The sequence below is a fragment of the Ranitomeya variabilis genome, chromosome 1, assembly GCF_051348905.1.
Source record: "Ranitomeya variabilis isolate aRanVar5 chromosome 1, aRanVar5.hap1, whole genome shotgun sequence".
Classification (NCBI taxonomy): domain Eukaryota; kingdom Metazoa; phylum Chordata; class Amphibia; order Anura; family Dendrobatidae; genus Ranitomeya; species Ranitomeya variabilis.
In genome coordinates, this window is record NC_135232.1 from 772,619,464 (window position 1) to 772,646,365 (window position 26,902).

A 26,902-nucleotide genomic window follows, 5' to 3' on the forward strand; every position below is an offset into this window, starting at 1 on the left:
TACTCGAGTATATACAGTATTTTAGACCTGATTACCCTTTTATATCTATTCTGAGGTAACAAGAGAGTATAGTGGACACAGATACAGAACTAGATTATCCAATCACTTCCTGGTACAAGGCATTGGTCATCAATAAGACCCTTTATATTATTACTAGTGATGAGCGAGCGTGTTCAGATAAGGTGCTATCTGAGCACACTCGTGCGTTAAGAGTATATCCTGTGTTCTCGAATACTATGTTCGAGTCGTCGTGGCTGCATGTCTCACGGCTGTTCGACAGCAGCAACATATACAGCAATTGCTAAATAAACAGGCAGTCCCTGCATGTGCTGCTGCTGTTGAACAGCCGTGAGACATGCAGGCGTGGGAACTCGAACATAGTAATTGAGAAAGCAGAATATACTCTTAAGGCACGAGCGTGCTCGGATAACCTTATCTGAGAATGCTCACTCATCACTAATTACCTTTTATCATTGCGATAAGGAATGTGCAAAGGAACCAAACAGGATCACGACACATACAGTGGACAGGGTAGATTTGTGAATGTGTAAGGGACCTGGGCATGACGACTGTTTGAGAATCATTGTCACATACTTGGCAATTCTGTGTTAACAATTTACAACTAGATTTAAAAAAAAAAAATGCATTAAAAAGGCTTGTAGCCATTTCGGTAGAAATGAAACTTCCAGTTTGGCTAACAATCGTCCCCGTGTTTTGTCATTCAGTACGCCTGCAAACACTTTCCTCTGTTTGTCGGAAAAAAAAAAGAAGTCTAGTCACAACGAGGAGTTAAGACTGTTAAATATAAATGAATCTCACACATGAAAATGGCAGGCCGATTCCTTTCATGTCTTGACAAGAGGTGCGAGTTTTAATGCTGTTTAAAGAAGATGTTAATTACATGGGAAGAGAACAGGACACGTGATTATGTTCTTACCAATTTAATAATTTTAATCAGGACCCAGTTGTTAGTAGAGGAAGTCATGAGCTTGAAGAAGAGCGGAGCCAACGACAGGTAGTTTTTGGGGTTTCTACGAGCTAGTTCACAAATAACATTCACCGCTGCAGACTGAACCCCTGGGAGTGGAAAAAATGGCACATATAACCAAATGTGTCAATCTGTGTGGATGACGGCAATCGGAGAAGTGGGCACACACTTACCCGGATCAGGGTCCTCCAGCTTTTCTTTCAGCCTGGGAAACGCTGGGCGCAGAGACTCCGGATACTTCAGAAACACTTTATACATGATCAAAACGGCCTTTTTCCTAATGTATGGCTTTGTGTGAGACATCTACAAGGGGTAAAAAAGGAATTCTGCCAAGTTTGGTAGTAAATACTTTTGCGACCAAAAGTATATTTATCTTGGGCATAAGTATTTACATAGATTTTTCTGGCTAACATGATGCCACAATATACCGGTAATTTTTTTTTATTGTGCTCGCTAATAATGCGTTGGACTTAGGCTCTGTTCACATAAGAATCAGGAGTTCCATTTTTAACAGAGAAATAAGAGCTTTTATAAAATGGATCTTAATGGATCTTGAATGATCTCGTTAAGAAAGCCTAAAAATTATTTTTTGGAATCGGGTAACTGAAGACCAATACATAAGTTTGGTACATTCATGGGTAGATTTCTTCTAATAGGGTTCATCAGAGATCTTTTTTGCTATAGATTGCAGATTACTCTACTATTGCCTTAAAAAGATGGAAGCTTAATGCAGACACCAGCACCAATGTGATCAGTGGCCGCACTTTCCGTCATTAAACCACGGTGTGATCAGTTGGAGGAATTCTCTATAAAGCTAATGTAATACTGTAAGGAAAACCATTAACACCAGCTTGTTTCTGTGTATCAAAAGAACGTAACTCTCTAAAGGTGCATTATGTATGACGAGGCCGCTAACCACACAGCAAAAGACGGACATGGTTTACCACTAACTGCTGCAAAGATGAAGCACATCTGGTTCTGCATGGTTTCATACTGAATTCCAGGGGCATGGAGATGAAAATCAGCTAATTCTGAATGATTTACAACGCAAGTGTCTCCCAAATGTAAAAAAAAATCAAATCAAGAGTTGTAAAGGTTCTAGGCCTCACCAATATACAGTGATTGTGCATTCACTAATGAAATGTAAGAGTGAACTTCAGCACCGCTGCCAGGAATTTCACCAAAGCAGCACATCATATGCCTGGCTAGATCGCAAACTGCCCTGCAGATTCAGCATTCTTGGACTTGTTTTTTAAGTTAAACTTACATTCTTAAAAGGAATCTGTCAGCAGGTTTTTGCTATGTAATCCAAGTACAGCATGATGTAGGGGTTAAAACACTGAATTCAGCTTTGTGTCACATCACACTGTGTGCCACCTACTTATAATGAAGGTTTTATCAGCAGGGCCCTATTACTCCTGTGATAAGTAGCTCACTGTCTATAGACTGTGTACGTAGAAAGCCTGATGAGGGCGGGGTTTGCTTTCTCAGCTCTGCTACAAGCTACATCTAAGAACGCCGATCGTGTCAGAACGGCTGCAACCAGGAAACTAAGTATTGATACATCGTTGGGATCAGGGTCTCTTTACCTATATTATGCTGCTCTCAGATGAAGAAGCAAAAACCTTTATACAAAAACTGCCGGATTTCACCCCCTTAAACTATTTATAAGTGCATGTAGATCTTTCAAAATGAATTCCAGCATTATCTTTACATGCATTTCTACACCTAATACCGGTGACAATTAAGGGGATGGTGCCGCGCTGGTGCCCCCTTTTTGAAAGGGATGGAATCGCGCTGATACAGCTTGTTTGTTTGTTTTTTTGAGTGGAAGGCACTTTCAAGGCAGCCTTCCACACAAATAGGGCAGTCGCACAGGGTATGTCTTCATGCGGCAATCCCTTTAAAGTATAGCATATGTTTTCAAAGAGGTCTTCCATGCACTTCACTTACCAGTGTCATGATGTCATTTGCTAAATCTCTGGCCAGGTCGGGAGTGACAAAACAAGACAGCCCGGTCAGGGCCACGCCAGTGTCATACTGATTAGGACTGCTCAGATCCTGAAAAGAAAACATTACATTTGTTACAATAAGATCTAATGCAGATGTGTCATTTTTTTTAAAATGAAAGACAGCAATAAATTGACAGCGGTTCTGTCAAACAATATATCTATAGTATAATAGAGAAAATAATCCAAACTGCTAAGCCATACCTTCCTTATCTGATTGGTGGTCAGCATAATGACATCTGTGCCCTCATGGAAGCATTGTGAAGCAGCCAAGTATCCAATCCTCTGGACAACACAGAAGTAAACCGATGAAAACATAGGACACTCAGATATAGAAGTGAAAAGTCAAGGCTGTTTTAAATCTTACCTTAAAAGTAAACTTTGAGGCGCTCATCACCTCGATAATATTAAATGCAGCCCAGCTGATGTCATATCCCAGCATTTGCAACTGTAGACAGAAGGGAAAAGCAAGGTCAATGAGAAAAATGGCATCAGTGATTTGCATGTACTGGAAGATGTCATAAAGCATGGTTCTGTGGGATATTGGACATGCCAAAGGGAAATCTGTATTATTGCGGTACACAGCTCTCTGTCTGTGCCCTGTTAGGCTCTATGGACATCACAGAGCGGTGAACAGTCTACGGGTCACAGCAGCCACGTAACACTGGCCTTACACATGTGACAGCCATCTCTACCTCAAACACAAGGCTCGGACCGTAATTCAGGGAGAAAGCCAATAGCAGATGGTGGTGGTTAGCCTTCCAGAGGGTAGGGAGGCCCTATACACATTCTCGTAAGACCAGGTCTGCCATTAATCAATTGTTAATTCATTAAAGAGAACATGTCATGTTAAAAAAAAAAAAAAAAAAGAAAAAAAAAAAGGAGATTTTTGTGTACTCACTGTAAAATCTCTTTCTCTTAGCCTCTAATTGGGGGACACAGGACCATGGGTGTTATGCTGCTGTCCACTAGGAGGCGACACTATGCATAATCTGAAAAAGATTAACTGTGGCTCCTCCTGTGCAGTATACACCCCTGGACGGCATCAGCCTTCTCCAGTTTTGTGCAAAAGCAGTAGGAGGAACGTAACATGAATAACAGAATTATGCCTATAAGAAGGCAACTATGTACGAGCTCAAGAAAACAATATGAGAACTCAGTTACAACGGCCCGGAAAGGGCAACAGGGTGGGAGCTGTGTCCCCCAATTAGAGGCTAAGAGAAAGAGATTTTACGGTGAGTACACAAAAATCTCCTTTACTCTGTCGCCTCATTGGGGGACACAGGACCATGGGACGTCCTAAAGCAGTCCCTGGGTGGGAAGCAATGGACGAATATTGTGCAGACAGACCCCTATACTTAGGGCACCGCCGCCTGCAGGACACATCTACCCAGGCTCGCGTCCGCTGAGGACTGGGTATGAACCCTGTAGTGTTTAGTAAACGTGTGTAAGCTAGTCCAAGTGGCCGCCTTACACACTTGTTGTGCCGAAGCCTGGTGCCGAATGGCCCAGGAGGCCCCTACCGCCAGTGTAGAGTGTGCCATAATACCGGCTGGAAGAGGAGAATTCTTAAGGCGGTAGGCCTCTCGTATGGTGGATTTGATCCACCTGGCAAGGGTAGCTTTGGAAGCTGGCAGACCATTGTGGCCGCCTTCCGGAAGGAGGAAAAGAGAATCAGACCTCCGGAAGGACGCATTCCTAGACACGTATATACGCAATGCCCTGACAAGGTCAAGCGTATGCAGAGCCTTCTCCACTCTATGAACCGGACAAAGGGATGGTAGTGAAATTTCCTCATTGAGGTGGAAGTCGGACACAACCTTCGGAAGGAAGGATGGGACCGTACGAAGAACTACCTTGTCCTGGTGAAAAGCCAGGAAGGGCCGTCTGCAGGAGAGTGCTGTCACAGTTCAGACACCCTGCGTAGCGAGGTGATTGCCACCAGGAAAACCACCTTCTGGGAAAGAAGGCGGAGCGGGACCTCCTTAAGGGGTTCGAAGGGTGGTTCCTGCAATGCTGTCAGGACCAGGTTGAGGTCCCATGTTTCTAGTGGTCGTCTGTAGGGGGGAACCAATCGGGAAACCCCCTGAAGGAAAGTCCTTACTTGCGGCTTGGTAGCAATGCGCCTTTGAAAAAGCACTGAGAGGGCTGACACCTGGCTCTTAAGTGAGCCCAATGACAGCCTGGCCTCCAGACCCGATTGGAGAAAACCAAGTACTTTGGGTAGGGAATAAGGGAGTGGGATCTGGCCACGAGATCCGCACCAGGTAAAGAAAGCTTTCCAGGTACGGTAATAAATCTTGGCAGACGCTGGTTTCCATGCTCTGATCATGGTTCCAATGACGTCCGTCGAGAGCCCTGCCTGGGTTAGAACCCAGGTCTCAAGGGCCACGCCGTCAAATTGAGAGCCCCTGAGTTCTGGTGGTAGAACGGGCCTTGTGATAGAAGATCGTGGCGGACGAGGAGACGCCAGGGGGCATCTGCTGTAAGTTGTACGATGTCGGCGTACCAAGTGCGTCTGGGCCAGTCCGGTGCAATTAGGACGGTTGGAACTCCCTCTTGTTTGATCTTCCTCAACACTCTGGATATCAGGGGGAGAGGTGGAAAAATATACAGATGCTGGAACTGGGTCCAGTCCTGAACCAGAGCGTCTGCTCCGAGCGACCGCAGATCGTGTGTTCTGGCCATGAAGTTGGAGACCTTGGCATTGAAGTGGGATGCCATTAGGTCCACATCCGGGGTCCCCCAGCGGAGACAGATGTGTTGAAAAATTTCGGGATGGAGAGACCACTCTCCCGAGTCTATTCCTTGTCGGCTGAGGAAGTCTGCTTCCCAGTTGTCCACACCCGGAATGTGGACCGCCGAAAGAACCGACCCCGTGTCCTCCGCCCAGCGGAGGATGTGTGACACTTCTCGCATCGCCTGGGTACTGTGGGTCCCCCCTTGGTGATTCACATATGCCACAGCCGTGGCATTGTCCAACTGTATTCTGATGTGAGAGGCTGCCAGTAAGTGATGGAAGGCCCTCAATGCCAGAAGGATGGCACGAATTTCCAGGATGTTGATGGGTATGGTCGCTTCCACTGGGGACCACTTGCCCTGTGGTGTAGGTGCACCGCACCCCAACCCGTCAGGCTCGCATCGGTGGTCAGAACCTTCCATTGACCTGTGAGAAAGGATTTCCCCTTTGCTAGCGATGTTGGCTTGAGCCACCAGTGCAGGGACTTCCTGGTTGATGACGTTAGCTCGAACTCCCTGTCAAGAGAAAAGGGATTCCTGTCCCAGAACTTGAGAATGGCTAGTTGGAGAGCTATAGCTGCTGCCATCTTGCCGAGGACTCTCATGGCAAACCGGAGAGATCGAGGGGGTTTGCGGATGAGGGTGCGAACTGCTAGTCGGAGAGCCAGTGCCTTGTCATTGGGAAGGAGCACTAGACCCCTGGAGGTGTTGAATAACATTCCCAGGAAGGTCAGGGACTGACTCGGGGTTGGTGATGACTTTTGTAGGTTGATTAACCAGCCCATGCGACTGAGAGTATCGGTTGTGATTGAGACGCTGAGCTCGCAGTCCTTGAAGGTGGGAGCCTTGATGAGTAGATCGTCCAGGTATGGAACGACTACTATGCCTCTGGAGTGTAGGACGTCCATGGTGGCTGCCATGACTTTGCTGAACACTCTGGGAGCCGTGGCGAGTCCGAAAGGGAGAGCCACGAATTGGTAGTGGTCCTGGCCTATTGCGAACCTGAGAAACCTCTGATGGGCAGGTGCAATGGGTATATGCAGGTATGCGTCTTGTATGTCTATGGAGGCGAGATATTCTCCCTTCTCCATGGACGCAATGATGGACCGAAGGGACTCCATGCGGAAATGACGGACCCGTACATATTTGTTGAGCTGTTTTAGGTCTAGTATGGGCCGTACGCTGCCTCCTTTCTTGGGAACTACGAACAGATTGGAGTAGAACCCTCGGAAGCGGTCGGTCGTGGGGACCGGTACTATGACTCCTGCTTGAAAAAGCGAGGACACCGCTTGGTGGTAGGCACGAGCCTTGGCTGGCGGTTTTGGGGGGACAGAGAGGAAGAATCGGTCCGGTGGGTTGGAAGTGAAGTCTATTTTGCATCCGGAAGACACTAGTTCCATGACCCACCTGTCTTCTGTAATAGGCAGCCAGACTTGATGAAAGAGCAAAAGTCGGCCGCCTACTGGTGTGGTGTCTTCCGGAGTCCGTGAGTCATGATGAGGAGAAAGTCTGAGATTTTCCTCCTCTGGGCTTAGGCTGGCCTGCTTTTGACTGCCAGGTCTTGTCCGACCTTTGCGTCGATCGTGAGTTGTCCCTGCATGGGGAATGGTTACGATTTTCTGCTGGACGCGAGACGGACCAGCTGGAGGAATTCCGAAAGGATCGGAATCGAGTTTGGTTACGCTTCTTGTAAGTGCGTTTAGGTTTCAGTTGGGGAAGAGAAGTACTCTTACCCCCGGTGGCGTTGGATATCATAGTGTCCAACTGTTCACCGAAAAGTCTCCCACTGAGGTAGGGGAGGTGCGTGAGGGACTTCTTTGAGGCTGCGTCCGCTTTCCATTCCCGCAGCCAGAGGATACGCCGAATTGTGATGGCATTTGATGCTATCCCCGCTACTCCCCTTGCTGAATCCAGAGCTGCATGGAGCATGTAGTCTGCTACAACTGCTATTTGAACCGCTTGGTCCGACAGCTCAGGAACGGATGCTTGGAGAGCTTGTAAATTCTTTGCCCAGGCCAGAATGGCCTTGGCAGCCCAAACTGAGGCGAACGCGGGAGCCAGGGATGCCCCTGCTGCCCTGAAAATTGAACGAGGCATGCGTTATACCTGCCGGTCTGCTGCGTCCCTGAGGGTTGAGCTATCTGGCAGTGAAAGGAGGGTCTGTGCTGCTAGCCTAGAGACTGAGGGGTCCACTTCAGGTGGATCTGTCCATTCCTTGGTGTCCTTCTGTGGGAAGGGGTACCTCGCCTCCAGATATTTGCGATTAGCAAATTTTTTCTCAGGCTGTGAGAGCTGCTTTTTAAGGATCGCCTTAAACTCTGGGTGGTTAGAGAAAACCTTAGGCGGCTTCAGAGGTCCTTCAAAGGAAATCTTATGTTCTGGGGCCTCTGGTGGCGGATCAGAAATGTCCAGCACCCGATGGATGGATGAAATTATGTCCTCAACTAGCGCTGTATTGCTAGGAGGGATTGGGATCAGGGACCCCTCCGTGTCTCTGTCTGAGTCAGAGTCACAGATGCCTTCCGAATCCTGTGTATCACTGAGGCATCCCCTGCTGAGTGGGCTGGGGAGGAGGCCTTCTCTGGTCGGGGCTTGCAGAGATCTGCATTGTCTGTCCTTGGAATGGGACGGTCTAGATGACCTGGAGCTACGGTGTCTCTCCCTAGAGGGGGATGACCGTGTGCTATAGGATGACGCAGATGGACTTGATCTATGGGTCCGCTTGCATCCTGACCTAGACGTGGATGTGCCAGGGTCATCTTGTTCCTGAGTCAAGCTCTCCCTTTGCTGGGTAACGGTCATAGCCGGAGCATGACCCTGCAGAGCCTGAAGCAATGTGGAGGTTAGGTTATCTATAGACTGCGTCATAGATTGCGATATCTGAGTAGCCCATTCCGGCGAGGCATTAGACACCGAGGCATTGGCAGGGGCTTCTTGGGGCTCTGACACATTAGTTTGTATACAGTTCTGACAATGCGGGTACATGCTACTACTGGGGAGAGCGGTCCCGCAGGCTGTGCAGAATGCATAATAGCAGTTCTGCCTGGTTCTCTTGGACCTTGAGCCCGGCATAGTGCACAGAGTGCAGAAGTGCTGCCAGCAGAGGACCTTACAGGGGTAGAGAAACCTATAGGGGAGCCTTATAGGTAATATGGATTCACAGCTGAGTAAAAAACCCAGCTGTGATCTTAACCCACCAGTGTGCCCCTAGGTCCAGCGCCGAAGATCCACAGTCCTGTGCCCCCCGGAGACTGGCTGCCTGGTCCTGGTCCTGCAGACCGGGAGATGCAGGGTTAATCTGCAGCCGAAAATGGCTGCTGAGACAGAGAGGAAAGGAGGAGAAGGGGGCGGAGAGCTGGAAAAAGGCGGCAAGGCTGTGTAAAAACGCGCCCTTTCGGTCTCGATCCACCCCCTTTATGACACTGTAGAGTGTCATATTTGTCATCCGGGGGGGCGGAGAGGAGGCGGCAGCTTCAGCTAGGCCGAAGCAGGGGCCTAAATTAGATGCCTGAGGCCCAGAAGGGCTCCAGGCCGGCGCGAAAGTCCGGGAGGGGGTCGGATGTGAACCGGACCCCTCCGGATTTAAAGGCAGGATGGCGGTGGGGCTATAAGCGGAAGGGGGAGCCCGGTAGGGGTCTCCCTGAGGCAGGATAGAGCTGGTGCTGCCGCAGAGACAGGGGCGCAAGGAGCCCTGTGTCTGTATGTGCCATGCCTGCCAGCACTCCCCCCGGCCCCAACAGGAGCCCGCAGCTGGGCTGGGGTCCCTGGATGCAGGCGTAGTGTGCTGGCCCATTGCTGGGAGCTGTAGAATGCTGCCTGTACAGGCCCTACCTGAGGTGTCTCAACCTAATACCCCCAGAGGGGGATAGGGAGGGTGCTGTTATCACCTTCAGGGGCCTTTATCCTCGCCTCGACCTCAACCCAGAAACCAAAAGGAATTGGGGAAGGAGGAGGGGTCTTGACTTCGAACCAGCACCCGAGGGACTGGGGAAGGAGCAACATGGGGAATAGCCATCTCTACTTCAACTGGGCACCCCATAATAGGGGGCCGAGGAAGGAGCCATGCCGGAGTCTCACAGGAGACCCTCTTTTCTTCATCTGCAATCCCGTTGGAAAAAACGTAGTAAAAATCTTTTAGGTGTGCCTCCTATGCGACACTAAGCAAAAACTGGAGAAGGCTGATGCCGTCCAGGGGTGTATACTGCACAGGAAGAGCCACAGTTAATCTTTTTCAGATTATGCATAGTGTCGCCTCCTAGTGGACAGCAGCACAACACCCATGGTCCTGTGTCCCCCAATGAGGCGACAGAGTAAAAGCTATTAACCAGCAGAAATAGGGTTAATCGGCAGGGTAATGGTGCTCTGACAGCATGTGGAACTGAGAACCCAGCTGCCAGAAGGAAATTAAATTTATTCCCCACCTGGCAGTGTTTGGCGTTCAGGCATAGGGGTGGTACCGGACGGGGTCAGTCACTGATCAGTGTATGGAGAGCGGTGGCTGAAACCGCACCCCCGCAACTGACTGACAGCAGCTCAGGATTAGAGCCGGCTGTCAATCAGGGCAGTTACAGCCACCGCTCTCTATACACTGAGAGGTGACAAAAAGTTCCAGCCGTAACCCTATGACTGATAACTTTATTCCTCCCGAAAGGCTCAGGCTATGGCTGCATGGTTTCAGAAAGCCATTACCCTGCAGTTTAACCCCATATCTGCACATTTACATGACAAGTTCCATTTCCGTTCCCTTATATGACTGAAGAAGAGCTTGCAGCGATATTCTAAGTATTGTTTTTTTGTTTATTCTCACAACCATATTGTTTGTCACTTTAGAATTCGCTGTTCAGAAAGTGACTATTCCTTCAACGTAATCAGATAGGGAGCATGTCATCACGTTAATATCGGCACTGCAAAAATACTGAAAACCATCAATCAAAACAAATAACATCCAAAAATAAGGTAAAATTAGGTGCTCAGCATATGTTCTGTTTCACCAAGATTTCATGGCACTTGGTTGTCACATGCATGTCCACATTCACCGCTGCAGCCAATCACTGGGTAAGGAGCACAGCAGAAGTGACATCACTGATGGAGGCCATTTGCAAAGAATGGAGTACTTGAGCAGCCTGTCTTAGCAGGTGCCAAAGTCTAGTCTATGCACACAGAATGATCATAATCCCCAAACCATCACTTATATACACACACAAGACTTAAGTGGAACACTAGAAAGGGGTCACTTATATAACCGGGAAAATAATCAAGTCTGGGCTCTCTATATATTGGGGAACTCCAGGTCCCAGGACACTTGATAATAAGATTCAGATAAAGTGGATACTCATGCTGACATATTACAAGCAGCAGCTGCAAGCACTTGCTGTAAAACAGATCACAAGACTAGGGGAAATACGAATTATCAGGAATCTCGTGGTAAAATATCTTCCGGTACTGTCCTATTTCTGCACATAGATGGGCTTCTGAGGTTGTTAAAGGGAATCTGTCATCAAGATTTCATAACATTCTTTATAAGAGCTACGTGTGCATATTAAGACAAAATCCAGCAATATCTTTACATGGCCAGTCTGCTCCCGTTACTGATAAATTAGTGTTTGTATTGTTATGTAAATGACTATGGAAGACCTGACGCCCTGTATCTCCAGCTCTATTCCCTGCCCAGTGCCACCTCCTCCTACATAACCTACTGCCTCAAAGTGGCAAGGAGGGGATGCCAGCACTGGGTGGGGAATAGAGCTCGAGTGACAGAGGCGTCAGATCTTCCAAAGCCATTTACATATCAAAACAAACATTGATTTCTCAGTAATGTAGGAGCAGACTGACCATGTAAAGGTATTGCTGGACTTGTCCTTGTAAAAGCTGTATGCCCATTTAGATAGTTTCAGGGGTGGAATACTGCGGACAGCTTACCTTTAAGCTTTTATGTTAAAAGGAAAAATAACAGTCATAACTTAAATTTGGCTAAGAGTTTAAATTAACCAGTGACAAGTTCCTCTGGTTACAGCTTCACAGTCAACTTTAGTATGGAAATAGAATAGTTTAGTGATGCTGCAGTCAGTAGCTCTTATTTGTTGGGGAGATTCTGATCACTTATACATGACCGAGTTCTCACGCGCTACATGAAACACTGGAGTTGCCGGCAGATCACTTTTTGCCAGAGACTGATGGAGATGCTAGAAATGGATGAAGGCGGCGGCAGGCGAGTATGACACAGGGGGCAGGGGAACTACATTTAAAACACCACTCCAGCAGTGCAACGAAGAAGAAACAACTGGAGTGGTGCCTTAAGACTTCTATGCACATCGGTCTAAGCATGGAACGCAATGTACAGACTGGCTGTGGCTCCATAGACATATGAAGCTGCCACGCTCAGGTCGGGAGACCTGCGGTCAGTCCGTGCATTTGGGTCCATGATCATACCAATTTGCACGGATGTCTGAAGCAGTCTTTAGGCCAAGTTTACACGGTCAGTATTTTACATCAGTATTTATAAGCCAAAACCAGGAGAGGAACAACCGGAGGAAAAGTATAATAGAAACATATGCACCACTTCTGCATTTATCACCCACTCCTGGTTTTGGCTTCCAAATAGAGCGTGTGAATCCAGAGAATGTCTTAACTTAACTGCACTGTGTGAATATAGGGTCACACAACATCAAAAACTGTATCTAACAAAACCCCACTGGCCAACAGCATAAAAACTGCAGTATAGCCCAATTTTCATTGCAGATTTCATTCATTGCTATGCAAAGAGCACCTGCACAAGGCCGGGTGAGGTCTATGTGCTACTTTACACCAGTGACTTTCCACCTGAACTTCAGGGTCTGTGAGGAAGGAGAAGGTGTAGGGTTCAGGAGATAGAAAGCACGATTGTGTGCAAGTAATAGCACGCAGCGTCTGCAATACAGACAGGGGGACGGACATCGTCCATGCAGACCAGCCTTAGAAGGAGCCATTCTGGGACGGGCAGTCCACATACAAAAAGAAAACACACACGTGAATTCATTTTTAATTATAACCAGGGCTGTGGAGTCAGAGTCATGGAGTCGGAGTTAGTTTTGGTTGGAGTCGGAAGAAATGTACCGACTCCAGCTTTAAAAAAAAAATGTATTAATATTTCATAATTGAACTTTCATATGAATTTTACAAATATTACTCAAATATATATGTTCTATCAAACTATGAACAACAGTGATAAGCAGTTCTGCTGGAGATAGAGACATTTCTTACTTCTTGTGTGTCACTGTTCTCCACTGCCCTTATCTAATCTTATACTTGGTTAACCTCATGCTGCCCCAACCCCCCTACTTACAATGTATGAAACTGAAAGTGAAAATGTGTTGCAAATTTTTAGTAGTAAAGCTCCTCCTCTAGACTAGATGTTTACTAGGTGTGTGTCTTCCAAGCATCTCACAGCTGCTACTCAGAAGAGGAAGACTGTAAGAAGTATTATCCTTTCAACAAACTTTGCATCAGTTAACTGTGAGTACATGAGGAATAACAGTATTACTGACCACTATGTATCAGTTGTACGACCTGGCAATAATTTTGTACAATTGTTTTTAGGAACAACAATTGTCATTTGGATTGTGAATGCAGAATTAAAAACCTGAGAATGTCAAAGAAGCGTCACATTAAATCAGCTGTATTTGAACATTTCACCATCACTCAAGATAGAAAACATTATGTCTGTCAGTGTATGACAAATGATCCAGACGAAAACAAATGCTGTGAAGCCAAGATCAGTGCATATTCAGGCAAAGATAAAAATGCTCCTACCAGAGCTTCTAATCTAGAGAGACATTAAGGCCGCTTTCACATTTGCGGTTGTGTCCGCAGCGTTTCTTCCGCAAATATCTGCATGCGTTGTGTATTCCTATCTTTAACATTATCGACGCATGCGTTTTTCTATGTTCGCGTTTTGCCGCGTTTGACGACGCATGCGTCGTCTAGCCATCTGCGTCTTGGCGTGGAAATGCAACATGTAGTAATTTTTAGAGGCGTCATTTTGCCGCCTGGAAACGTATGCGGCTGATTGTGCAAGGTTTGCGCCAAAAAAACGCATTGTAGTCTATGTAAACGCATGCGTTTTTCAGTACATGCGTTTGCTTGCGTTTGCCGACGCATGCGTCTCAATTGAGAAAAACATGTCTAGACACTGATAAGCCACCCCCCACATACAAGGTGATAAAGGGAGGGTGTGGACAGTTGCAGGTCACTACTCATCAGACTGCCTTGCAGACGAGACGCCCCACAGCCCCTTGGAGCAGCAAACAAGCCTCAGAACTATGTGAGTATATCCTATCCAATGCATTTCTTTTCTATAATCTGTGTCTATATGCCCTAATTTCTGTCATTCCTTTCTTTCTGCACACATCAGAATGTCTTCTTCTTCTGATGAGGAAACGCCTGGGCCTGCACAAGGGGAACATGTCAGCGAAGTGAGTATTCACCTCCTCAGATTGGTAAGTATTCACTGTCACATCTACACATATGACAATGTATATTTTCCCTTTATCAGACCACTTCTTCTACAGCGGAAGAGACTGGGCAGGAGACTGGGCAGGAGCAGCGTAGTCACGGCCGGGCAACACGGCGGCATCGTGTAAGTATAGCTGGCTGAATGTGTATTGTATCCTCACTTAATAATTCTTGAATCTTCATTTCTTTCTACTTCTCTCTTTCTTTCCCTTTTGCTTCAGCAACAGTGTTTTTTTTTACTTCAATATTCATGCCATTCCTCTGATTCTGTTTTCTGTCTTCCGTATGTGAACGCCTCCTATATTAATGTACTTTTTGTTGTTAGGTTCCAGAGGAGGATGAGGACCTAATTGAGAATGAACACCTCATGTCCCTGGTTCACGAGCGAGTCGCATTGTGGGACACCCGGGATCCACTGCACGCCAACAATGTGACGATCCGGAGGCTTTGGAATGAGGTGGCCGCAGCGTTGTGGGATGGCTGGGCCAATGCCCCGGCTCGGGTCCGTTCTGCATTTGGTAAGTATCGCAATGCAGTGTGATGTAGTCAATACCTTGGCCATGCTCACACAACTGTGTATGATGTGAGAAAGTCATTACTTTTTCACAGCACATACAGTTGTGTGACCATGGTCAAAAGACCATTGTCCTAACTATTATGTTTTGTTTTGCCAACAGTGTCAAAAGTGAAAACACGTTGGAGATCGATGAAGGACCGCTTCAACAAGGACCTGCGCCAAGAGAGCCAGCTTCCAAGTGGTTCTGCAGCAAGGATACGCAAATACAAGTACCACCGCATCCTTGCGTTTTTGAGACCGGTCCTTGCACGAAGAACGTAAGTATATTGGTTAAAAAAGAAAAAAAAAAGTGGTGTTTAATGCAATTTTTTTGGGTGTCATTATTTCAAATCAGTATTTTTAATCCAAAACCTTGAGTGATTGATAGATGCAGAAGTGGGGTACGTGTTCTTTGAATACTTTCCCTCACATAGTTCCTCTCCAGGTTTTGGCTTACCAATACTGATTTGAAATACTGAGCAAATACTGAGAGTGTGACGGCAGCCTGCACAACAGATCTATACTCAGCAAGTTAGGTGTCAGAAATAATGAATTCAGGATGCCAATGGCTCCTCAATTCATTTTTCCTGACACTTGTCCTGGTGAGTATACAGGTGGCTTGTATGTCCTCTGTCGTCAATTCGTATTTCCCATCAGTATTTGTAATCCAAAACCATGAGTGGTTGATAGATGCAGAAGTGGGGTACGTGTTCTTTGAATACTTTCCCTCACATAGTTCCTCTCCAGGTTTTGGCTTACCAATACCTTGTATAGAGATATGGCTTGTATTGCCTCCATCGTCTCTTCATATTTTACATCAGTTTTTTTAATCCCCAAGGACTGGTCGATGCATGCAGAAGTATAGCATGTTGTTTTATGAAACGTTTATTCCTACTGTTGAACTCCTGGCTTGCAAATTCTGATGTAAAATTCACTACAAATAGTGTTAGTGTGACCTTTCCCTATCTGAATGTTTATCGAACTGTTGAGATCTTTTTGCATATGTTTTGTAATAATTTATTTTTTTTTTTTCCCGCAGCACTTGGAGCTCAACTGTTGGCCCAGGTTCTGGAGCGGTCCTTCATCAGTCAGCCACGGACCCGTCCCAGCCATCCTCCAGCGCTGCAGCAAGTGGGCCTGCCACACAACCTGGAGACCAGGAAGCTGGTCCATCAGGTGTTCCCCTTCCCCAGTCCTCTGCCTCTAGCCAATTTTTTAGGGGCTCCTCCCGGCAGCGGCAGAGGGCCGCGGACAGGTCACTCATGCCCGAGTTTTTACACTTGAGCTCGGTCTTCCATGAGGGACTCAAGGCGATGGGTGACCGACTGGATACTGCCATTAGTCATATGAGCACACGTATCCAGGAGGTTACCACAGCCCTTGCCCAAGTGAAAGCCGACCTCCAGAGGCCAGCACATCATTTTTTTAATCAGGTAGAACAGGGCATGTCGGAACACCTTAGTCCTGAGCTCCAGATTACTGTTATGCAGGCCTGCAATGCTGCTTACGTGCAGGCTATGCAGCAGAGTCGGTATTTTCAGCAGACAGTGGGGGCATTTCCAACAGTGCCCACACTGTCACGCTTTACATCAATGCCGACATCTGCTGCATACCACTGCACGGCCACCTCCATTCCAAACACTGCCGGACCGTATTATAGCACCACCACCATGCCCAGTGCAGTGGGTCAGCCCACCGCCACCACCATGACAACTGCTGCTCCTGCTTGGGCCTCCTCCACTGCCACCAGCATGCTGCCGCCGCAGGACCCTGGCCTGGCGTTCCCCGCCACCACTACTAGACTGCCATTGCCGGACCCTGCCCTGGCTTTTCCTGGCACCACCACCAGACTGCCGTTGCCGGACCCTGCCCTGGCGTTTCCTGGCACCACCACCAGACTGCCGTTGCCGGACCCTGCCCTGGCGTTTCCTGGCACCACCACCAGACTGCCGTTGCCGGACCCTGCCCTGGCGTTTCCTGGCACCACCACCAGACTGCCGTTGCCGGACCCTGCCCTGGCGTTTCCTGGCACCACCACCAGACTGCCGTTGCCGGACCCTGCCCTGGCGTTTCCTGGCACCACCACCAGACTGCCGTTGCCGGACCCTGCCCTGGCGTTCCCTGCCACCACGACAACCAGCCCGCGCAAAACAAGGAAGGGGAAAGGCAAAAAAAAACAAAAAAACATAGCTATCCCTCCCCCCTCACCTCCCAATGTGTCTGTAATGTCTGGTTTGTCTCACCCTTCCAGTGTGTCTCAGCCCTCTCATGTGTCTAGCCCTATCCCTGAATATCCTGACCCCAGCAGTTTCATTGCGCCTTCTCCTGCCACCCCTATGTCGGCTACAATAAGCCAGACCTCACAACTCAACACCCCACAATATCGGCACTCAACCCCAAGCAGGCGCAGTTAATTTTTTTGTTTTTGTGTTTAATAAACCTGTGTTTTGCCCCAATGAGGTTTGGTTAATTGTGTATTTCGCCGCCGTCACCACACACCGTGCGCCAACAACAAATAATGCGTCAAACACTTTTTTGGGGGCCACCTCCAACCTACAGTACTTAATTAACAGAACACTGAAGCTTGGTGTGTGTTTGTTTAAGAGATATGAGGTTGCCCCCCCAAAAAACACTTGTATTTTCTCCAAAAACAGTTCTTTCTGTTTACTCCGTGACTTTTGGTAGCACACAGAAGACAAAATGGTGGTAATACACAGCACAAGTGTACTCAACAGGTCGTGTCTTATCAGAAACATTATTTATGACCCCTGACCTGCTGATTTTAGAAATGCATTATATTACCTCCATTTTATCTTATGGGTACATATACATATATTTCACACAAAGTGAAGGGTCAATGTACGTCATACATGACATATCTATACTCACCCGGACAAGTGTCACGAAAAATGAATTCAAGAGCAATTAGCATCATAAATTCATTATTTCAGACACCTGACTTGATTACTATAGATTTGTGGTATAGGCTGCCGTCACACTCTCAGTATTCGCTCTGTATTTTACAGCACTATTTGTAAGCCTAAACCTGGAGTGGAGCTATGTGAGGAAAAGTTCAATAAACACATATGCACCACTAAAAGCATTTAACTACCACTCCTGGTTTTGGCTTACAAATAATGCTGTTAAGTACTGGACAACTACTGCGACAATAACCGACATCGTCTATACAGCCTGCGGCAAATAGCTAATGGTGAAACAAGACAGCACTCAATGACGTCAAGAACCTAAGCCCAAAAACCCAAAGTGGTTTGTTAAGGAAATAGATAGGAGACATGGTGAAGAAAGTAAATCACAATTATTTTATTAGAAAAAACATTAACATTCCAAACATAAATTTGCAGACCCGAAACCAGCAGTACATTTTACACCATATTGTCCTGCCATGGCACACGTCCAATGTCAGAATCAAAAAAGGCTGCAAATTGGTCCCGCATGTGGCCTACTTCAACTGTTGACCGCAGCGGGTGATGACGGTAATCAGGCAAAGGGTTTGCAACAGGTTCATCAAGTTCTATGGTGGGTCGCTCCTTAGCCAGAATGAAATTGTGGAGAACCACACAGGCTTTAACCACCTCATCCACTGTCTCCATTTTTAGATTTATTGCAGTTGCTAGAATGCGCCATTTGGACACCATAATCCCAAAGGCACACTCTACTGTTCTGCGTGCCCTGGTTACTCTGTAGTTATAGATCAGTTTTGTGCGGTTCAAGTCCCGACTTGAATAGGGCTTCAGGAGATTTTCACTCATCTGAAAGGCCTCATCCCCAACCATTACAAATGGCAGCGGTGGGCCTTGAGTGTAGGGGAGTGGTCGTGGCTGTGGGAAATTAAAATTTTTGCCATAAACACGTCGGCCCATATCAGAGGTTTTAAAAGTCTGTGAATTGTTGCCACGGCCAAAAGCACCAATGTCCACAGCAATGAAGCGACAGTCCGCATCGGCTATTGCCATAAGAACTACTGAAAAATATTTTTTGTAGTTGAAGAACTGTGATCCCGTTCTGGCTGGTTTGGTAATCCGGATGTGCTTCCCATCCACCGCACCCAAACAGTTGGGAAAATCACAAACAGTCCAAAATTTGTCAGCAATTTCTTTCCACATGTCCTCCGTGGGTATGGGTATAAATTCCTCACGGAGAATGGTCCATAAAGCCCGGCAGGTTTCAAGAACAATTCCGGACAGCGTGGAAATCCCAAGGCGGTACTGGAAATGAAGGGATGACAAGCTCTCTCCAGTTGCAAGAAATCTGTAGCAAGAATAAATAATTTACAAAATAGGCAAAAAAACATCAGACCTGCAAAAAATTTTGGGTAGCTTTTGTTTAGAATTATTACGTACCTTAAGGTAACCAGGAGACGTTCCTCTGGTGGAATGGCTCTACGGAGCTGTGTGTCCTGTCTCCGGATGGCTCCTTGGACACGATCAAGCAAATCCCGGAAAGAGTCTTGTGACATCCTGGTATATTCCGGGAATTTTTCTGGGTTCTCATTGAGCTCACATACAGGGTGTGATATGCACCACGGCTCTCACGCAGTTCTACAATGGGGTGTTGCCAAAACTGCCTACGCCGTGTCCTTCTCTGTCTTTCCCGGTTTCGGTGTTGCTCCCAAGCAAACGCACATGCCAGAAAAATCTTGATGCTCAGATCCAGTTTGAAGTAATAGCTATCCATGTGAAGATCCATCTTGTCACAGGACACAGGAGCAAAATCTGAAGATTTCAGCTGTCCTAGGGTCTATATATAGATTTCACATAATACACGCCCTCTCTAGTCCCATTGGCTGGTTCTTGCATCTAGATTTTTTCTCTGGTAAATTTTTGCGACATGCGCACAAAAAATGCAAACGCATGGAAAACGCAAGCAAAAGCATGTAAACGCAGCGTTTTAATGACGCATGCGGTAACCGTAAGCGTTTTAAAAACGCTGCGTTTACACGCGTTTTCCGTGTCCTTGCGTTTGCGGATTAAACGCTGCAGATTAAAACGCTAATGTGAAAGTAGCCTTACAGCGCTTTCATCCAGAAGTACTGAAAGCAGTGGATGAGAAAGACTGCACCCAAACCAATGAACCAGTGCCCAGCTCTTCCAGCCAAACAAAGGAGCAGAGAACTTTGCAGCCATCAGTTGCAAGATATTTTGTCAGTGACAAAGTTACTGTGACAATGACAGTAGATACATTTAAAAAACAGATCATAGAGCTTGTTGTAAAGGATAGTGTGCCTATTTCATTATTTTCATGACCAGCTTTTATGTGTCTGAATGGGGAAATGGCCCGCAAGCTTGGGGGAGAGAGGGGGAGAGAGGGGGAGAGAGGGGGAGAGAGAGAGAGAGAGAGAGAGAGAGAGAGAGAGAGAGAGAGAGAGAGAGAGAGAGAGAGAGAGAGAGAGAGAGAGAGAGAGAGAGAGAGAGAGAATTAGAAAATTAGTTATCGAAGAAGCTTTTAAACAAAAGGAAGAACTTAAAAAAACTCTCTTTCTGTTTCTTAAAATGGTGCCTGCACACGTCACAGAGTGAACTATTTTGCCATCAATGTCCGATTTGTTTGTGACAAAAATGAAATAGTTACCAAGACATTGGCAGTAAAAGACACCAAAGCTCATCACACCAGTGAGTTTCTCCAGGTCTTGGTGGAAAAGGCTCTGCAAGACTACGAACTTAAAAAAGAGCAAGACTTTCTGTCGTAACTGACAATGCTTCAAATATGATAAGTACTATTAAGCTAATGAATGAGAGTAATGATGGTGACCAGCAGCTAGAAGAACATTCTGGGTCCACAGACACAGAAATGTTTGAAATAGAAGAACACAGTATTGTAACTGAGGAGCAAACTGAAGTTGCTTCAGATGAACAGCAACATGATAGTTTAGATGATCTTGTTGAAACTGTGTCAATACGTTCTTTCATTCATCACATGCACTGTGTTGTGCATACGCTACAGCTGGCTATAAGAGACAGTCTGCAAGAAGGACATGCTGCTGCACTGATTGGCAAGGTGAGAAAATTGGCTACTGTTGCCAGAACCCCTAAAGTTGACTCAATTTTGAAGAGACGTGCTGGAAAAGGGGCAATTATTGATCAAGCCACACGATGGGGCAGTACTTACTTAATGATTCAGCGCTTGGTTGAACTGAAAACCTTTCTTGTAGACATGGCTAACCCTCAACTGACGCTAAATTAAAGTCAGTGGAATCAGGTGACTGCGCTGGAAAAATTGCTAGAGCACCCATTTACAGTGACTAAAAAATTACAAGCAGAGGACTTAACTCCAGGTATTTTCTTAAAGGAGTGGAAGAACCTGATGTTTCGCCTGTCCCAAAGAGGAGGGTTAATTGCAAGTGGCATTGCTACATCATTGAAACGGAGGGAGGAGCTACTATTACAAAATAACATTCTTTTGGCAGCTGTTCATGTAGACCCAATGCATCGGATTCTTCTAGATGATTAACAGCTAACTAAAGGAAAAGAAGCTCTGTTTGAAATAGCAGTAAGGATGAAAGGGTTGCAGAACAGTCAGGAGGAACAAGAAGAATTTGGTCGTCCTGCCACATCTTCACCCTCATCAACTGATGAAGAATTTAATTTCGAAAAATATTTGGATCACAAGGACCGTGCAAAGCGTTCTCGCATAGAAGAGTCATCCCCCATCAAAGAACACAGCCAGTATATTTCTGCAGAATTTTTCATGTGCACTAAAAGAAATTGAGAAATTTGACCGTTCATCAAAAATAACAGTGCAACAAGCGACTCCTCTGTATCCTGACATTGTCAGAGATGTTGCCAGAGTGGTTACTGCCTTGCCACCAACAGGACAAATTTATAGATTTCTTCTTAACTGCATAACAGTATTTATTGCATATTTACTTACAAGAGTTTATAAAAGTTTATAAAAGTTATTTGCTATATTCTAATTGTATTCTAATAAATATAGTTTTTGCTCTAATTGGTCTGATTACTTATATGATGGTGAGAAACTGAATAAGCACGATGTTAATATTTTACAACAGTAAATTTATTGTTACGAATTGGCCATTTATGAAGGAGTCGGAGTCGGAAACAGATAAAATCCAGGAGTCGGAGTCAGAGTCGCAACTGTGGTTTACCGACTCCACAGCCCTGATTATAACCCGTATTAAGTCCTGACGTTGACAACGGTATAACTGGCAAACTATATTGTGCAACAATTTTTTAATCTGTACTTTAAAAATTCAGACATCATAAAGACAATTACTCACATAGGTTAGCTTGCAAACGGCATTAGCTTTCACAGCAATGTTGTCTTGCTTAAGTTCTTGTTTGATCTCATCGATACAGTGGGAGATATATTTTGCCTAGAAGGGGAAAAAGAACAGTAATGTAAATGGCATCAGAAAGGATCTGCGGCAGCATAGTCTTTAACATACCACACAGAGTCTGCACATGGAGGCAAGGCAAGTTTCAAAATCCCTTTAAAATGATCCCCATGCATTACAAAGCTAGACAATCCTGCCGTGACTGGCTGGCCTGTTTCTGCCTACCTGTATGTGTGACAGGATATGTGGGGAAACTGAGCACATTAAAGTGACGCTCCACCACGGATGTCTAAGTGAACATCAAGTAATGGAATTATGAGCACTCAAAGCTAAAATCAACATTGGCCAAACATTGATGTTGCACTGCCAGAGAGTGCACCATTGCACTGCTACATCACAGCACAAGGCAGGTGGATGGAGCCACGCTTCATTAGGATTTATTTAGCAAACTGCAGTCACATCTGTATCCTAGCTTACACTGCAGTACTGGCACAGTGCTAGCATTGGCAGGAAGACGGGTGCTGCAAAAAAGTAACCATGAGGCCCCTGCCTAAATGTCAATACAACACAATTTTGACAGAATTAATTTAAAATTCTGACCAGTGTCACTTTATAGAACACTTTAAGGGATCCCACTGATTGTTTTCTCGTGACATATTGTACTTCATGATAGCGGCAAAATGTAATCGCCAAAACTAGCGTTTGTGAAAAAAAAAATAGAAAAGTTGGAAAATTTCATGATTTTTAAAATTTAAATTTTTCTGCCCTTAACCCCTTCATGACCTTGGGATTTTCAGTTTTTCCGTGTTCGTTTTTCGATCCCCTTCTTCCCGGATCCATAACTTTTTCATTTTTCTGTCAATATGGTCATGAGAGGGCTTATTTTTTGCGAAACAAGTTGTACTTTTGAACGACATCATTGGTTTTAGCAGGTCGTGTACTAGAAAACAGGAAAAAAAATCCAAGTGCGGTGAAATTGCAAAAAAAGTGCAGTCCCACACTTGTTTTTTGCTTGGCTTTTTTGCTAGGTTCACTAAATGCTAAAACTGACCTGTCATTATGATTCTCCAAGTCATTACGAGTTCATAGACACTTAACATGACTAGGTTATTTTTTTATCTAAGTGGCGAAAAAAAAATTCCAAACAAATTGCGAAATTTTCCGATACCCGTAGCGTCTCCATTTTTCATGACCTGGGGTCAGGTGAGGGCTTATTTTTTGTGTGCCAAGCTGGCGTTTTTAATGATACCATTTCGGTGCAGATACGTTCTTTTGATCGCCCATTATTGCATTTTAATGCAATGTCGCAGCGAACAAAAAAACATTCTGGCATTTCGAATTTTTTTCTCGCTACGCTGTTTAACGATCAGGATAATCCTTTTTTTATTGATAGATCGGGTGATTCTGAACGCGGAGATACCAAATATGTGTAGGTTTGATTTTTTTATTGATTTATTTTGAATGGGGCAAAAGGGGGGTGATTTAAACTTATACGTTTTAATTTTTTTCGCATTTTTTTTTTTTACACTTTTGCCATGTTTCAATAGCCTCCATGGGATGCTAGAAGCTGGCACAACTCAATCGCCTCTGCTACATAGCAGTGATCATCAGATCGCTGCTATGCAGCAGAAATGCAGGTGTGCTATGAACGCCGACCACAGGGTGGCGCTCACAGCTACCGGCGATCAGTAACCATAGAGGTCTCAAGGATCTCTATGGTTACTCTGCAGAAGCATCGCTGACCCCCGATCATGTGACGGGGGTCAGCGATGCGCTCATTTCCGGCCGCAAGCGCCGGTTAAATGCCGCTGTCTGCATTTAACTAGTTAATAGCGGCGGGTGAATCAAAACAGCTGACAAGTCCCGGCTTTGATGCGGGCTCACCGCCGGAGCCCTGCATCAAAGAGGGGGATCTGACCTCGGACATACTATCCCATCCGAGGTCAGAAAGAGGTTAAACCAGAGATATGTAACATAAAATAGCTAATAAATAACATTTCCCACATGTCTACTGTACATAAGCACAATTTTGAAACATGATAAAAAAAATTTAGGAAGTTAGAAGGGTTAAAAGTTGACTAGCAATTTATAATTTTTCCAACTAAATTTACAAAACCATTTTTTTAAGGACCACCTCACATTTGTAGTGACTATGAGGGGCCTATATGACAGAAATTACCCAAAAGTGATACCGTTCTAAAACCTGAACCCCACAAGGTGCGCAAAACCACATTCAAGAAGTTTATTAACCCTTCAGGTGCTTCACAGCAACTGAAGCAATGTGGAAGGAAAAAAATGAACATTTAACTTGTTTCACAAAAATATTACTTAAGACTCAAATTTTTTATTTTCACAAGGGTAACAGGACAAAATGACCCACAAAATTTGTTGAGCTATTTCTACTGAGTACGCAGATACCTCATATGTGTGGGAAAACTACTGTTTGGGTGCACGACAGAGCTCGGAAAGGATGGAGTGACAAATTGGAGCACAAACTTTGATGGAATGGTATGTGGGCGTCATGTTCCATTTGCAGAGCCCCTGATGTGCCTAAACAGTAGAAACCCCCCACAAGTGACCCTATAATTGAACAGCCGATCAAAACCACCCCGTGACGACATGCCCTGCTGTAAAAAAACTGAACTTCCCAATCATGACGTCCAAGGTAATGAAGTACTTAAAGAGAACCTGACATTTTAATTTTTATTTCATAAATCACTAGTACACAAGAAAATAATAAATTTTGTATTACGTCTTATCAAAGAAATGTGTTTCTTTCACCTCTGGGACTGATAATCTTCAAAGTTCTCAGTTCCTGGGTAAAATCTGTATTCTGTGAAAACAGAATATTACACTACTGATAAGGAGATGGCAGTTACTTCTGATTAGATTCCACGTATGTGGGAGAGGGAAGGGGGCTCTGCATCCACCTCTTCCTTTCTCTTTCCCTACCATCTACAGTAGCACCTGCCATCTTCTATCTCATAATTGGTACAATCTGTCTTCACTCAATACAGATTTACCCATGAGTTTTTGATTGGCTGTGGCTCTCACTGGCCCAGTTAGCTGTTTGTTACGGATGCTTTAGTGGTGGAGTAGTCACATCATTTTGAAAGATCTTCAGCTCAGGGACACTACTGTCCATTTGCCAAATAGGACGCCAAAGAGGTAGGTCCCATCAGAAGTCACTGGAGGAGGCCCAAGTGATGCTTTGTGTGAGCAGTAGGAAATTAGACCTGCCAGCGCAATATAGAATAACATTTGTTGTCTAAAGAATAGCAGGCAGTCATGAAATATTTAATCTAAACTTGTGTCTACTTAACTAAGCGCAGGGAGAAAGCAGCACGCCAAAGCTGACAATATGCTGATAAAGGCTTGGAAAGAAGAAGTTTTATAACTGTGGATTTATGGTATTAAATCTATGGAAATCCAGGATTATCATCAAAGTCAAGTAAAACTAAAAAAAATCACTGGAGGGGGAAAAAACAAAACAAAACTGAAGCCCCGTTGGATCCTATGAAATATATGAACGGGTAGATAAATGAAGACTAGCCAACATGCTACAGGGCTCTAGTACATGACTGTAATCATTTACGACACTTTTGTGGTGTAAATTATGAATTTGTTAAGCTGCTCTCATCCAGGCCACTGCACGCTAAGCTCCGACTTTTTTGCAAAGAAATTCAAAAAGCTGCAACATTCAAGGCGCGCAAATACAATTCTGACATTTTAAACAGATGAAATAAATTATCTATTTTTCCTGGATGGAAATCGGACAATTTTTTTCATATGCTCATGTGAAATTAGCATTACTCAGAATCCAGCCCGTTTCCAACACTGTGACATGGTGGAATCATAAATGTGGGATATTTTCTAGAGAAAAATGGTCGATCTCTCCAAGCAAGTTCAATCCGCTCATAGGTACTGTATCAGACAAGAAACTCACATAAACATTACCGTATTTTCCGGCGTATAAGACGACTTTTTAACCCCCGAAAATCTTCTTAAAAGTCGGGGGTCGTCTTATACGCCGGGAATCGACTTGTACGCCGGTGTATATGGTGGGTGGGGAGGGGGAGTGATCCTGATGACGAGGGGGCGTCTCACAGGAAAGTGAGTAATCCCCATTACCTTATCCTAGCGGTGCAGCGTGGGGGTGTCAGTGCTGGGAGCGGCGGCGGCTGCTGTGTTCTGGTGCGGCGGCTCCTCTTCTGTGTGGGGCCTCTGTGCTGTGAGGTGGCGGCGGCGGCAGCGGCGTATCTTTATCCAGTTGGGGCTCCTCCGGCATCTCCTTAGCCCTGGAGGCCCCGCCGCAACTCCATCGGTGCAATGTGGTGGCCTCCGGGAAAATGGCCGCTGCTCAGATTCAGATCTCGTGTCCCGAGATTTCGGGACGAGATCTGAATCTGAGCAGCGGCCATTTTCCCGGAGGCCACCGCATCGCACCTATTGAGCTGCCTCCGGGAAAATGGCCGCTGCATTGCACTCATGGAGTTGCGGCGGGGCCTCCAGGGCTAAGGAGATGCCGGAGGAGCCCCAACTGGATAAAGATATGCCGCCGCCACCGCCACCGCACAGCACAGAGGCCCCACACAGAAGAGGAGCCGCCGCACCAGAGCACAGCAGCCGCCGCACCAGAGCACAGCAGCCGCCGCACCAGAGCACAGCAGCCGCCGCCGCCACTCCCAGCACTGAGACCCCCACGCTGCACCGCTACGATAAGGTAATGGGGGATACTCACTTTCCTGTGAGACGCCCCCTCGTCATCAGGATCACTCCCCCCCCCCCCCCCCCCCCAAAAGGCACAT

At 45.9% G+C, this 26,902-nt stretch overlaps 2 protein-coding genes and 1 long non-coding RNA gene across 5 annotated transcripts in view; 2 read left to right on the forward strand and 1 right to left on the reverse strand.

Moving 5' to 3' along the window:
- AP3D1 (adaptor related protein complex 3 subunit delta 1) overlaps window positions 1-26,902 on the reverse strand; it is a 131,438-nt gene that overhangs the window by 72,947 nt on the left and 31,589 nt on the right. For all 3 annotated transcript variants that reach the window (XM_077271940.1, XM_077271941.1, XM_077271939.1), the window contains exons 2-7: window positions 22,038-22,133; window positions 3,365-3,445; window positions 3,202-3,282; window positions 2,942-3,049; window positions 1,162-1,291; window positions 938-1,077 (exon numbers count right to left, since the gene is read on the reverse strand). In XM_077271940.1, the coding sequence (XP_077128055.1) occupies window positions 938-1,077; window positions 1,162-1,291; window positions 2,942-3,049; window positions 3,202-3,282; window positions 3,365-3,445; window positions 22,038-22,133 (636 nt within the window). The remainder of the gene's footprint in view (window positions 1-937; window positions 1,078-1,161; window positions 1,292-2,941; window positions 3,050-3,201; window positions 3,283-3,364; window positions 3,446-22,037; window positions 22,134-26,902) is intronic.
- On the forward strand, window positions 13,837-14,575 carry LOC143767097 (uncharacterized). The gene is made up of 4 exons (XR_013213674.1): window positions 13,837-14,035; window positions 14,126-14,186; window positions 14,267-14,350; window positions 14,552-14,575. It is a non-coding gene; the product is annotated as an uncharacterized LOC143767097 (long non-coding RNA).
- On the forward strand, window positions 14,594-22,023 carry LOC143807393 (uncharacterized). Its single transcript, XM_077289302.1, has 4 exons — window positions 14,594-14,744; window positions 14,904-15,060; window positions 15,822-16,215; window positions 22,015-22,023. The coding sequence occupies exons 1-4, from the start codon at window positions 14,594-14,596 to the stop codon at window positions 22,021-22,023; spliced, it is 711 nt and encodes a 236-aa protein (XP_077145417.1).